Below are 14,310 nucleotides of genomic sequence, written 5' to 3' on the forward strand. Positions count from 1 at the left end.
GCAATAAAGAAGTCGCACAAAGGGAGCTCCGCTCGCATCCTATGCTTGGTCGCGTGGCAGCCATGCGCCAATGCTCAAAGTCGTACATATCGGCGATGCTATGAAGATCAGAGGTGTCAGCTGCTTCGTCTGCTTGAGCGAAACAATCTGATGACGCAGAGCCGACGAGGAGGCTGCGAGCTATTGGACTGGTAGCGAGATAGTTCATCCTACGCTGCACTACGCGTGAGCGAGAGAGCTTGTCGATGCGGCTCTGCGCTTGTGATTGAACTCTATGTCGTCCGTGGATCGCCGTGTGCGTGGTCTTCGGGATCCGCAATTCGCGCGGAGACCCCACGGGCAGAAACCTCGGCAAAGTGTCGGCTAAATGCACGTGAATAAATTCGTCCAGCTTTTCAGGATCGAGCGCAACGATTATATCAGCCTTCGTCTTCATTGAGATACATCTCGACTGCCATCTTTTGCACCTTGTGTGGCAGCGTTTCCATTTGATGAATGGAGAGCAGCAGGCTCGTGAATAGTATCAATCACAATTCTGTCGATTTTCCGACTGCATATTACCAATATGGGCTTCCTCGTGAGACGTAAAATCGTACAATGTTGCTTGCATTTTTGTCATCCAGACACTCACAACGCAATACCGAATGCCAACAAGCCCGCGAGAATCATGGCAGGAAGGGCTCCAGACGCGTAAGAACTGGCTGCACTAGCAGGAGAATCCGATCCACCTTCAGAACCGGTTCCATTTCCTCCAGATCCACCATCGCTTGGTGCAGTGCCATTCACGATAGCAATTCTACCTTCTGTTTGGATATTGACAGGAGATTGAGATCGAATGTATCGAACAAGGATCTCGTCTTGCGTTTCCAGCGTGACAATGTTCGGAAATTCCAACGTTCCAAAGAAGTTGTCACCGCCGCCTGCGAGGAAATCGAGAGTAACGACTTTGTACGTCTCCGCGCGGTCCAGACTGGAGTTGCCGATATTCACTGCGACGAGCCTGCTGCCATTGTTGTTCTCCGGATTGTATTCAATCTGGATCCCACGACTGACTTGCACAAAACTGGTGACTTCTTCATCGTTGAATTCGCTGACGCCAGAAACGATTCCTTCGAGTACCCTCCAGAGGTCGTCGCCAGACATGGTGATTTCCACGAGCGAGTTACCGAACGGGAAGCTGGTGAGCACTTCGCCCCTTGTGATGTCGCCTTGGTCGATAGTAGCTCGAATGCCGCCTGCATTGATGAGTGCAAAGTCAACGGTGTCACTCTCGTTCTGTCGATAAGAAAGCATGGCATCGGCCATGAAGTTGCCGAGCAGACATTCCTCCTGCTGGCAGTTTTCTTGCTCGAGGACAACGTCAGATTGACCGATGACTTCGGCAGCAAATGCTTCGAAGGGACCTCGCCACTCCTCAATCTGAGCTTGGAGCGTCTCGTTTTGAGCAGTGGAGTTAGTGAGGTGGATGGGACCACCGTGATATGCCAATATCTTTCCCTCAGCATCGTAAGTGACATCGATGTAGCCCAGGTATTCTCCCCAGCCTGTTTGATGTGTTAGCTGTGGTATAGCACAGTATATCTCGATACTCACGATAAGCGGTAACAACGAAGACCTCCTCATCATCGAGATTCTGAACAATAGTTGGGTAAGGACCCTCCTCGCCCTCACCCGTGCCAAGTGGGGTATGTGAGTGGCCTCCCATAATCAGGTGAAGGCCAGTGGTATTCTGCGCCAAAGCTTGATCATTATCGTAGCCAATGTGTGTCAAAGCTGCAATTCTTGTGACGTTTGTAGTTTCGCGGATCAAGTTGATAGTATTCTGAACCGCTTCGATAGGGTCTAAGAACGTGGTGTTCTCGCCCGGGCTAGAAATGTCCGGTGTAGTCTCAGTTGTAACTCCAATCACTGCAAGCTGGTACTGCTCGTATATATGAAATGGCTTGATAGTCCTGTTGAGTACGGGGTGACCAGATTGAATGTTCGCAGAAATGATTGGGAAAGTCAAGTTCTCCAAGAACTCTCCCAACATGTCATCACCGCCATCGAACCTATGCACGAATTAATCACAGCTATCGCTCGCAGTCTTCGGGGTTGTACAGACTCGTGATTCCCAAGCGTCATTCCATCGAATCCCAGCTGGTTGATTGTCTCGGCGATCTTCTCGCCACCGTAGTATGAGTAGAACAGGGTTCCTTGAAATTCGTCTCCGGCATTCAGGAACAAGCTGCTGTTCAGAACTGGACGTCGCTCGTTGACCACTGTCGATACTCTAGCATAGCCACCAAAGCACCCACGAGTAGGATCTGTGCAATCTGTTCCTGAGCTTCGGAATTCGTCAAGGTGGGCGTGCACATCGTTGATGTGGAAGAACGACTGATTCCAGTTGCCGTCCGCATCAATATATCGCTTCGAAAGGCGCTTGCTGTACAGCACATCTTCTGCGGAGACCACAAGGGCTGAGGCCAACGCGGCCAGCGTGAGCGCGCTGCGAACGTTGCTTGGGGCCATGATGAGGGCGTCAATACAATTCAATTCCCTGCGAGAAGTGCAGAAGAAGTGCAGCGAAGGCCACAGGCATGGTTTTCAGTGTCTCACAAGGCGCTTGGTACCTGCAGAGAAGGGTTTAGTTTGGCAGCGAAGCACTTTCGCGTGGCTCAAACCCCATCTTGGCATGATAGCAAACCGGCCATTGATCTTCTGGCACTGGAGCGCATGGCCATTGAAATCTCTGGGCGCGCGGCTGATCTTGCTTGGCCCGGTTCGCCACAACGGCGAGATGCGAAGGGCCACGATACGGAGCCCACGCGAATGTGTCTCTTTGGCCCTAATGCGCTGGCTGAGGCATCTTGATGGGGCCAGGCAAGAGGCATGATTGATATGTGAAAGAGAAGAAGTCGCAGCTGCGGAGCTGGCAATCACGAAGCCTGCGAAAATGCCAAGCTTTTTCGACCGGAGATAAGTTCTGCCTGGGGCATCCTCGGCTGAAGTGAATTGATACAATTTGATAGGAGCAAACGAGACGCACAACACCACCTCCATACATCTTAGTATCCGGATTACTGCTATGTCCTGCCCCGGAAACCACATGGTCACGCCGTTGCAACAACACAATTGCATTTTCGGGGGAAATACTGAGAAGTCGGATGCACGCTGACAGGCGCAAGTATGGCGTCAACGAGACTAGCTGGCGATTGTCGCTCGTCATTTGTCAGCTTAGCCGGATGGACGTACTGCAGCTTCAAGACCGCATTCCATTTCTTGTCGCTCTGAAATATCTCAAGAAACGGTGAAGGAGCGCGTCTACTATCAGCCTAAGAGCAAACCCGTCATGGCCGAACGGAAGCAACTTCACCTGACGGCGTTTATGCGGCCGACCAGCCTCCACACTGGCGCATGGCGGTTCGGATATCAGCAGTTTGGAGTGTCACTAGCACGTACTGACTAGAGCAATGTAGATACCCAGGAGCATATCCTGATTCAAACTTCAATCTTGCCCATCTGAAGTCTTTCATCAAGAAGCTTGAAGATGCAAAATTTGATGCATTCTTCATGGCTGACCATCTCGCGGTCTTGAATATGCCCATAGAAGCTTTGAAGCGCAGCCACACCACAACATCATTCGAGCCCTTCACGCTACTGTCAGCGCTCTCTCAGGTAACATCCAAGATTGGCCTGGCAGCGACGGCGTCGACGACATATGATGAAGCATATCACATTGCTCGGAGGTTCGCCTCCCTGGACCACATATCCGAGGGTCGTGCTGCGTGGAACATTGTCACTACAGGAAACCCAGAGTCTGCGAAGAACTTCGGACAGGATGAGCACATGCAGCACTCTGATCGCTACAAGCGAGCTCGCGAGTTCTACGATGTAGTGACTGGTCTCTGGGATAGTTTCGCGGACGATGCATTTGTGCGAGACCGCGAAACTGGAACTTTCTTGGATCCTGAGAAAATGCATGTGCTCAATCATAAGGGCCCAGAGTTGAGCGTACGAGGCCCGCTCAACATTGCAAGGCCAGTGCAGGGATGGCCCGTCATCGTGCAAGCCGGACAGTCCGAGCCCGGAAGGCAATTGGCCGCTGAGACTGCTGAAGCTGTTTTCTGCTCGCCAAAAGACATCAATGGCGGGAAAGCTCTATACGCAGATATCAAAGGCAGGGCTGAAAAGGCAGGTCGCAACAGGAACCACATTAAAATTCTGCCGGCGGCCATGATTATCGTGGGAGATACTGTGGATGATGCTCAACAGAAACGACTAAAGCTGGACTCGTTCGTACACTATGATAGTGCGATTGCTTCGTTGTCTATTGCCCTGGGCTGCGACGCTGCTGGATTCGATCCTGATGGGCCACTTCCGAAGGATCTGCCTCCCACCAATGCTTCACACACAGCTCGACAAAGTGTCGTCGACCTTGCCGAGCGAGAAGGCCTTACTGTTCGACAGCTTGCGCAGAGATATGGAGGCTACACTGGCCTCACTTTCGTGGGTACTTCAGCAACAATTGCAGAAGACATGGGGAAATGGCTGGACTCAGATGCATGCGATGGCTTCACATGCGTAATGCCCTACCTACCGCAAGGTTTAGACGATATCACGCAGCGTCTTGTTCCCGAACTCCAGCGTAGAGGGCTGTTCCGGCAGGATTATACTGGTAACACACTCCGGGAACACCTTGGCCTTCCACGGCCTCCCAATCGCTTCTTCTCTCAGAAGACACCTGATCAGATCAAGGCCCTGGGAGATTATGGCTATACCAACAGCAACCAAGGAGCACAGCTGACTGCTGCCGAGACTCATGGGTATCCAAATGGCGCCAAGCAAGTCCCACCTCGGCCGGCGGAGCCGGCTAAGCTGAGTGCTGCTGAACTTGAAGCTATCTTGGAAGCCTCTAGGTAGTGGATCCAAATGATGTTGCTGAGATCTCAGCATTAATATGTCGCAAGATGTAGAATACTCTTCAAGGCCAGTGCTCACATATTCGAGGAGCGATCAGAAAGCAGCGAATGGCACCCGGCACAATTTCCACGCCGTTCCTTTGTTGTCTCGGGGCGTTCATTTCTCCGCCAAACGACGTGATATGGCGCTACGCATTCCCTGAGGATTTTGTGCAACTCAACTACGGAGCCGGCTCCACAATTCGCGTACATGCTGACAAAACTGGAGACTGCGGCTGAATCGCAATGTATGCGACGCTTGATAAATAAATGTTAACGTTATGGCCTTCAACATGATAACACAGCGAAGGATACCTCCAGTCCTAGTTCTGCGATTTCATCTACCTCATTCATCATGGCCAGGAACGTTCTCATCACCGGCGGCAATCGAGGTAAAGCTGAATCGTGGTTGGATCCTTATAGCCTCATCGCTGACATCTCACTAGGCCTTGGACGTGGACTCGTAGAGTCGTACCTCAACTTTCCCAACATTCACGTCTTCGCGACTGTTCGCAACCCGTCCGATGCATCATCGGAATCTCTCAACTCGATTCCAAAAGCCGAGAACTCGTCTCTCACACTTCTCAAGCTGGAAGCTGCCAACGAACAAGACTATCCCGCGCTTGCTCAATCCCTCTCCCAAGACCACAATGTCAAAGAACTCCACCTTGTCATCGCGAACGCAGCGATCGGAAAGGTGGCTAGCGCTGTGAAGGATGCCAAAACCTCCGACTTTCTCGAGAATTTTCAAATAAATACCCTCGGACCCCTACTTCTTTTCCAGCACCTCCGTCCTCTGCTTTCTTCAGGAGCGAAATTCGTACCTATCAGCTCCAAGGGTGGCTCAATCAAGTATCTTGACGAGTTCAGTGTCCCAAACGCAGAATACGGAACAAGCAAGATTGCTTTGAATTATCTCACCAGGAAGATTTCTTTGGAGAATGAGGATTTGGTTGCTTTTCCTTTGGATCCTGGATTTGTACAGACTGATATGGGTTTGGCTGGAGCGAAAGCTTTTGGGATGAGTGAGAAGCAGATTGAGGAGATGTTGATTACCACGCAGGAGAGTGTTGATGGCATGGTGAAAGTCATTGAGGGAGCTACACGGGAGAAGAATGGTGGCAAGTTTATGAGATATAATGGGGAGGAGACGGAGTGGTGATTGCGACAGTAGCCTTCCCACGCACGCATCAGGCTCTCTGAAGATTATATAGACATGGATGGGCTCCTCTTGTGGAATTTCATTCCCGACATCGAGAAATTTTTCATTGAGCTTTCCTTTGCTTTCCTTGCCCGAGAGCTTAGCCCCTCGTCGTCGCGACTCTGCTGGCTCCTTTGTGGTTCAGGCGCTCTGTCGTAATGATACACTCCACGAAACGATGAACAGAGAATGGAGCCTTGGACCTGCTGCCGACGACTAAGCTCTCTCCGCGTCGAGAAGTTCCCGCACTTGAGGGGAATTCTTCGCTGCTTGAGCGCATTGCGACTACCTCAATACAGAATTCCTCTCATGTCTGAGTAATCCCTCGAGAACCCACTCTTGTACTTCTTAGCTTTGTTGGCCGAACTTGTTCTAAGCTGACGTGGCTGAGTGGGCTTCTGTAAGGAGCTCGTGGAAGCCACCATTCTCGTAGATCGATATTGATTCAGTGCCTCTAAAGCGCCGATTGCTTTGACCAGCAGAACTTCTTGTCGGCTATGATGTCCAGAACCTCGGCATATACCGTGTACTTGTTCGTCTTGCCTGCCCGATTCTTGGTCGCTTCGACCATGTCTCGCAAGCTGCCTTCCTTCGGCCATCGCTCTGACGGAAAGTTGAGCTGGTTTTCTTGTTCCAGATCACGTTGAGTCTGATCATCAGAATGTAATAAGGGAAGTAGAGTACGGGCGATCATTGCCTTTTCCACTGTAGATGCTGCGGCGAGATGGGCATTCTCGACGAACACAGGGCAAGAGAACTCGCGCAGTATGGACAGTCGTTTTTGCATCCATTGGACGTCGTGATGCTCGAATTTTGGCTCTTCTCTGATCCGAGTACGACAAATAATGGCCCGCTTGTGGAACTCCTCTCGCAGGTTTGCCATTGTGAACAATGGTATTCCAGGAATGCGGACGTCGTTCCAGACCTTTGATGTGAGCTCCGATTCGTTCATCTGCGTCAGTTGACCCCTACCACTGAATGTCTTTATCCAGCTGCGGATATTCTCATGACACGGAATGTCCAGGGCATGGCATACAGTGCGCTGATTGTATCTAGTGGACCGCCATGTCCCGCCTGAGGAAGTAGGTACAGCAGCCTAGGCATGCGACCATGTCCGTTCCATTCCCGAGTGTGCCTGGTCCTAACAGGTATCGAGTGCGAAGATTCAGTGAAGTAGAATCATCGACGTCCACGACAATAGATCGAGATGGGATAGCATGTGATATACGGTTGGTAGCGTTCCGCATTTTGAGAGGCAGAGGAAGCAGACCAGATGTCGTTCGGATTGGAGGTATAGCAGTTACAGATACTGTCGATGTCGCCGCATGAGTAAGAAGATGTGGCCGCATGGAGTCTTGGCCAATTGACCCATCTGCAATCACTATCTCGAAGCATCCGATGACCGGGCATATACCTACGCCAGCGTCTTGATGCAATTCTTCGCATGGCGCGCATGTATCCCCTCTCACTGGTCGCTGAACAGAAGCTGACTCCAGGCAGCGGGCGAGGTTTTCCATCTCGGACAGAAGCAAACCACTACAGTAGAGTTCTGGGTGCTCGTATTTGTGCTCCGCGTACTTCTGATGCAGATATGTTACGGGCATCGTCTTCTTAGTCATGAGAACTGGGGCCTGTTGTTTCACGATGTCTGACAGCAAGCCGCGGCGAATGTAAACGACTTTGATCTCAGCGCCTTCGTACAATTGAACCGCGCATGCGGCGTACTCGTCGCAGTGGGTCCTCGTCTGCTCCAAGTCGTTGCTATACTGGTAAGACTTGTTGCTGTATTCGTAAAGTGGTGCATTGGGTATTCGGCTTCGCGAGCGAGGTTATATAATCCGGAGTAGTCATCTTTCACCAATGTCACCAATTGCTCGTCTGCGTCTTTACCACCCTCGGTCTGTGCATTAAGGTCGTGTGCTAGGGCGGGCGTGCCGCTTGCGAAAGCAACGTTCAGTACAAGCTGTGTTCGCAGTTCCAATATGGCCGCCGCGGACCATCCTACAGTTACCTGTAGCTCAGATGTGTAGACTCGCAGCAGTGCTCGTGCACTGGCCAGATTTACATCGTCTGCTAATGCTAGCACCCCTATGATCTGATCAGATAGCCAGCTCGCCGGGAGGTCGACGTGATGTCCTTGCGTCTCGTTGATCGCATGTACATGCTTTTGCAATGTTCGCAGAAGATGCTTTTGCAGTGGGCTCAGATTTCGTTTTGATTTCCCAAGACCAGATAATAGAGAGGCTTCGTGCTCAGGCTTCTGCTAGATCTTGTCTAGCGACCTGTCCACACCTGCAATGATGCGAGCGAAATCCGTATGATGAGTGGACCACGAGTCACCAGGTCTGGCGTTGTTCTCCGGAAGTCGAACAAATTTCCGGTTTGACATCGATGTGCTCTCGACCCATGCTTCAAGAGCGTTCTCCTCTGCACGGTGGTACGCAAAATGTTCAGCAATCCACCTGATGATCTCCACAGAAGTAAGTATGGCCCGACCAGACTTTCCTCGCTACAAAAAGGCCCAGCATAGCGGTATCTCGCGACTGCATGGTTATTTCCTGTTGTTCAGTGAATATTCGGACGGGAGTTGCATCAAGTCAGGACATTCGGTCGAAGCATCAGCCACGGTGTATGAGGGAGCTGAATGATAAGTCATGGGCCACGATAGGCGTTGACCGAAAACATGTACCGTGATCCGTGCTCAAAAATATGTCGCCTTCTACTCCAACAATTGTCGACGCTCCTTTACAAACCTCCTGCTGCTTGTCGTACTGTATTGACCAGCCAGGAGATTCGTGTTTCCACGAGTGGAGCACCTACAAAAAAGTGAAACTCGCTGTCGACAGAATGGCTGTTATTCCGGCAAAAGCCATGTCCAATCGGGACCTATGGAATGCTAAGCGGTCGGTGATCCAGTCGCGCATTTCTGCTGGCTGAAGTATGCGGTTTACGGACTGCATGATCGCCCGTTGTATGAGCTGCATGGTGGAGTACGATGGCCTCTTGTCGCTATCGGCTGACCACCCAGTCATGAGTGGTGTGATGTTGGGCAATTGAAGAGGTTGGAAGTTCACAGGACATTGCTCGCTTCAAGGTAGAGCCGAGCATGTTTTGGGTTGTTTTGAAGCTGGACGGCATCCTGGCGGCGTCCTCCTCGACTCTTAAATGCTGATGATGTTGCTGCGGGGCAAGATCTGGCGAAGGCGCGGCGCGGTCGCTTGGTGCTTCGCAGAAAGTGGACGTGGTGAAGTCGGTGAAGTGGTTCCTGCATTGACCCAATCTGGCAGTCGTACGCTGTTGCACAACGTTCTTTCTTGGCGTGATTTCAGCCAGCCTCGTTGCGCCACGCCTGGAGGCTAACTAATCACTTTAAAATGAAGGCACGACGCACTCTATTCCGACAACACTTCCCTCGTCACGACAGTCGCAGCGCATCGCATTCGTGCGAAGACCAGGACGTTGCTGCGACACGAAACCGCGGCCGGCAAGTGAAGCACGTCTTCTTCGACCCACCCGAACAACCGGCCGAGCTCTCAGCCGCGACGAATTGATCCGGTCAGCTCCGGCTCGAAACTTTGACCGGGTTGTGCAATGGCCGCTCTGGACCTGGCCTTCTCTGCTGGACTCTTCTGCCAACAGTCCTGCTCACTGCGCACTTTCGGTACTTGTGTCGAACAATACAGCAAGAGGAAGGCCTTTTCGACCTGGCGCACTGGCTGCAGCTGTCAGTGTAGACGGATGGAGCGCTAACATACCACATCGGAGTCCGAGCATCCGTCGCCCCCAGGCCAGCGATGTCCCCGGTCCTGTCAGTGATACAGTACTGTGGAAGCTATGGCACCACGACGTTGTGTACTGATGGATGCCGATGCGCTATTTCGTGCCTGCAAACAATAGTGCCTGTCGCAGACTTCTGCTGCAAGTCTCACTGTCTCATCAGCAGTCAGCACCTCAACGCGCCATGGATCTCGAGCAGTCCACGACAAGGATATTTACACCCAACCTCATGGTGCCAAAAGCAAAACATGCCGCCTTGCGAAGCTACTCGCAGAAGCCTGATGAGCAGAGCAGAGCAGCACATGCGGGATGTTGTAACCCTGACGAGTCAGCCAATATTGGATCCCGGTGCGCACAGTGTGCCGACAAGATGTAATATTCAGCATTGACATCAGGTGCCATGCTCCGCTTGACGGGCCAGATACCAGCAACAAAGGAACAAACTATTGGAAGCATAATTTTGAACGGCCAATCTTCGTGCGCCAGCTACGCAACCCTGGTGCTTGTACCAGTTCCAACTCGTATTTGAAAAGGAAAAACGCAGCGTCCGTTGTTCAATTGGCATCCGCGATAGGTTGTTTCGAGATCATGTCGCTGAGAACGCTGCGAACCGAGCCTGGGAGGATATTGCCCATACGAGTACTGCAAAGCTGCCTTCAGTGCCTGAAGTACCTCTGGTAGGCCTAAAACAGCCGACAACAGTTTGATGATCCTGCACAGTTTGACAGGACATGCAACCACGGGCGTACGCAAAATTGTGTCCTTCTCTCGTTAAAGATGGATTATTCAATGAACCACTCTGCTACATGTTGAGAAGCAGGTCTTCATTGTGCCTGCTGGTGAAATAATGAACAGCGCAAATCAACGCTGATTGACTTCATCAATTTTGCTTTATCATTTGGAAGTGGGCCACCGTCACCGGATCTTGGATCGGGACGTTGCTCCGCGGTCGTCCTGACAATGACATTGTCGCATGTCATCGTTGGGATGCAAAATGCAACACGAGAATTCAATAGCACATGGCATGCCGCTCGGTGGGTCTCGAGACACGAACGGCTCGAAGCTTGGTCTCCGTATGCACAGCAGGAGCACAGCAGGAGGCAGGAGACAGCCTCTCCGCATTATCACGAGACAGCTCTTGCTATGCTCGCTTGTCTTGCAGATGTCTGCCAGGGTGTGCTGCAGCCTCACGAGGAGCGTTGTGGGTGCGCTCCAGAGTTGTCCTCGTGCGCGCCTCCAGCAAGCGAGAGTCACGGTGCGCTGGAACGTCGAAGTCTTGATCCTCCAGATAGAAACTTCGTGTTCCGGGGGTTCGCATGGTAGTACCAAGCGAGCTTGGCTAGCCTTTCGTAGGATCTTGCGGCTAACCGACTAGCGAACACGAATGTCGCCACTGTCGACGCATGATTGGCGCGTTGAAGGCCAAGCCGTCCGGGCTATGCCCGAATAAGGTCAGAACTCAGCGCCCTGGGATCTAGAAATAGCATCCGCCGCCGCTGACATCAGGCTACTCTCTAGTCTGCAGACGACGTGCCAGCATTCTTGCATGTTCCTGCATGATTTCAGGGGTGTGACTGGACGGTTCATCGACGACCGTGAAACGATAGCTTCGCCCGACGTGTCTCCGTGCCCATCACCTTGAATGTCTCGGTACTGCAAGTACGAGGAGGCTGGAGCGCAAACACTGTCGACTGTGTCTCACCAGCAAAGCATCACGATAGATGTCGGTGTGCATGTGAAGCCGACGTTGCCGGACGTTATTGCTTGTCGACACGATGGGGACCGTTGAATAACGACAATGCGACGATGACCCAAAGGCAATGCCCCATCTGCGAACTGTCACAGTTCGCACATTTGACATCTGCACTTCAAATGCTCAACGTACCAAGTTTGCTCGATTGACAACGGGGAGGCAGGAACACTTCCTGGCAGTAGCTCCTCAGCCACGCAGAAGATCGAGCAGCGGAATACCCACTCCAGTCCGCAAAAATATCACGCTGTAGTATCGCTACTGGTCGGCTAGCCTTTGTGCCTTACACTTACGAAAGTCAAAATCGCGAACCGGCTCATGATCCCACTTCTCGTGTTCTATAGCGGCCCGTATTCTTCCCACGAATGCCCCTTCAGGATGTCCCGTGCCTGAGCCCGCCCTATCAGGTCGTATCGTCGTGTACCAAGATAGCAAGCACCAGTGGGAACGAACCGAATTCTCCTACCGTCCACAGACACTTCACCATGCATGACATCAGCCCTGCACAGTGCTGCAGTCGTGGAACTGGGATAAATATGCATGCCTCCATCCCCCAGAAGTCCTTTCTCCATCAGCTCACCACAGCCTCATTGGACTCATACCACAGTCGTTCCGACAACACCTTCGTTCAGAAACAATGAAGTCCTTCGCCACTCTCGCTTTCGTTGGCGCTGTTGCCGCTCAGGCAAACTACGCTCAACCAAAGGGCTATGAGCCATCGCCGCCGACTTATGACGCTCCTCCTAGCTACGATGAGCCTGAACACTACACGACTACTTCCAAGGTCGTCGTTCCACCTACCTATGGCCAGACTACGACCAAGACGGCGCCCGTGTACCCAACCACGACGTCCAAGCCGTCTCCTCCTGTGTATGGAACGACCAGCACTGAGTCTATCCCAAGCTATCCAACCTCCACTTGCCCTGCTCCAGGCTCGTACGACAGCCAGGGTCGCTACAGCTGCAACCCAGCTCACGCCTATCCAACTGGCCAGACTTGCAAGTTGATTGACGGCTGTTACTACCTGGAATACCCAAAGACCTCTTCGGTTCCTTCTTACCCAACCAAGAGCGAGACACACCCGGCTCCTTACCCGACTCCATCTTGCCCTGCTCCAGGCGACTACGACAACAAGGGCCGCTACAGCTGCAACCCAGCTCACGCTTATCCAACTGGCCAGACCTGCAAGTTGATTGACGGCTGCTACTACTTGGAGTACCCAAAGACATCGTCGGTTCCTTCTTACCCAACCAAGAGCGAGACACACCCGGCTCCTTACCCGACTCCATCTTGCCCGGCTCCTGGAGACTACGACAACAAGGGCCGCTACAGCTGCAACCCAGCTCACGCTTATCCAACTGGCCAGACCTGCAAGCTGATTGATGGATGCTATTACCTTGAGTACCCTAAGACCACCAGCTCTCCACCAAAATACCCAACTCAGCCACCTGTCTATACCACGGAGGTCGTGACTACTGATTACACGACTTACTGCCCACAGCCCACAACTTTCACACACGGCCCATCGACCTACACCGTCACCAGCGCTACCACCATTACTCTGCCATGCAAGGGAGGATGCACAGTGACCAAGCCAGTCTATCCACACCCAACCACTGTTTACAAGAACACCACTGTCCCAGTGTACCCACACCCAACAACTGTCACTGAGACCCAGCCACCTAAGTATACCACCAAGGTTGAGACTCAGCTCACTACATACTGCCCGGAGCCAACGACCATTACCGTCTCCAAGAGCACTTACACGGTCACTTCCGCAACCACCCTGACCATCCCATGCGAGCACGGCTGCACCGTCACCAAGGAGATTCCTCAGCCACCAAAGACCTACGTGACCACTGTTTCCAAGCCACAGCAGCCAACAACTGTCACTCACCCAGCTCCCCCAGCTGAGACTCATCCAGCTCCACCAGCTGAGACTCATCCAGCTCCCCCAGCTGAGACTCATCCAGCTCCACCAGCTGAGACTCATCCAGCTCCACCAGCTGAGACTCATCCAGCTCCACCAGCTGAGACTCATCCAGCTCCACCAGCTGAGACTCATCCAGCTCCACCAGCTGAGACTCACCCAGTCGCCCCACCAAAGTCTCCAGAGCAGCCACAGCAGCCTCCAGTCTACCCAACTGCACCAAAGCCAAGCACCCCTGTTGTCGCTCCATCGGCCACCACTAGCCGCCCACCAATCGCGACTTACACCGGTGCCGCTGCCCAGAAGGTTGCCAGCGGTATGGTCGCCGTCGCCGCTGCCGCTGCTTTCTTCTTGTAAGAAGCTTGCGTGCTCAGCAGCATCGTCAATTTACTCCTTGACATCTCGTACAAGGTCCATTTAACTCTCTCGTAATGAGTGCGGCGAATCAAGAAACGAAAATGTTAGAAATGAAATAGGGAACATCGGGAAGCGCGAAATTGTCATTACTACTGGATTGTACAGCACCAGAACTGGGAAATTCGGAACATGGTAATCAAAACAATCACGGAAATATCACCTTCGGAGGAGATGGAAATTGAATGTCATGGAACGAAGTTGATGACTGTATCCCGTAATTTATTTACTCCAATAGAGATTAGAGAAAGGTTTCGAGACCTCACTATTGCTCACTTCCTCACTTTCATCGTCCTCA

At 52.3% G+C, this 14,310-nt stretch overlaps 5 protein-coding genes across 5 annotated transcripts; 3 read left to right on the plus strand and 2 right to left on the minus strand.

Annotated features, from left to right (window-relative positions):
- Positions 1-627: 627 nt before the first annotated feature.
- On the minus strand, positions 628-2,511 carry RHO25_012026 (uncharacterized protein; the record flags this gene model as incomplete). The annotated part of the gene is made up of 3 exons (XM_023603432.2): positions 628-1,544; positions 1,594-2,051; positions 2,105-2,511. 3 exons carry the CDS (start codon positions 2,509-2,511, stop codon positions 628-630), a joined length of 1,782 nt encoding a protein of 593 aa, XP_023454671.1.
- An 820-nt stretch (positions 2,512-3,331) lies between these two features.
- On the plus strand, positions 3,332-4,902 carry RHO25_012027 (uncharacterized protein; the record flags this gene model as incomplete). The annotated part of the gene is made up of 2 exons (XM_023603433.2): positions 3,332-3,402; positions 3,459-4,902. 2 exons carry the CDS (start codon positions 3,332-3,334, stop codon positions 4,900-4,902), a joined length of 1,515 nt encoding a protein of 504 aa, XP_023454765.1.
- A 393-nt stretch (positions 4,903-5,295) lies between these two features.
- Positions 5,296-6,102, plus strand: RHO25_012028 (uncharacterized protein; the record flags this gene model as incomplete). Its single annotated transcript, XM_023603434.2, has 2 exons — positions 5,296-5,332; positions 5,387-6,102. 2 exons carry the CDS (start codon positions 5,296-5,298, stop codon positions 6,100-6,102), a joined length of 753 nt encoding a protein of 250 aa, XP_023454766.1.
- Positions 6,103-6,595: 493 nt separating this feature from the next.
- Positions 6,596-7,024, minus strand: RHO25_012029 (uncharacterized protein; the record flags this gene model as incomplete). The annotated part of the gene is made up of 1 exon (XM_065603478.1): positions 6,596-7,024. One exon carries the CDS (start codon positions 7,022-7,024, stop codon positions 6,596-6,598), a length of 429 nt encoding a protein of 142 aa, XP_065459550.1.
- A 5,281-nt stretch (positions 7,025-12,305) lies between these two features.
- RHO25_012030 (uncharacterized protein) lies at positions 12,306-13,955 on the plus strand (the record flags this gene model as incomplete). Its single annotated transcript, XM_065603479.1, has 1 exon — positions 12,306-13,955. The coding sequence occupies one exon, from the start codon at positions 12,306-12,308 to the stop codon at positions 13,953-13,955; it is 1,650 nt and encodes a 549-aa protein (XP_065459551.1).
- Positions 13,956-14,310: the final 355 nt, after the last annotated feature.

Source organism: Cercospora beticola, chromosome 8, assembly GCF_033473495.1.
Source record: "Cercospora beticola chromosome 8, complete sequence".
NCBI classification, from domain to species: Eukaryota; Fungi; Ascomycota; class Dothideomycetes; order Mycosphaerellales; family Mycosphaerellaceae; genus Cercospora; species Cercospora beticola.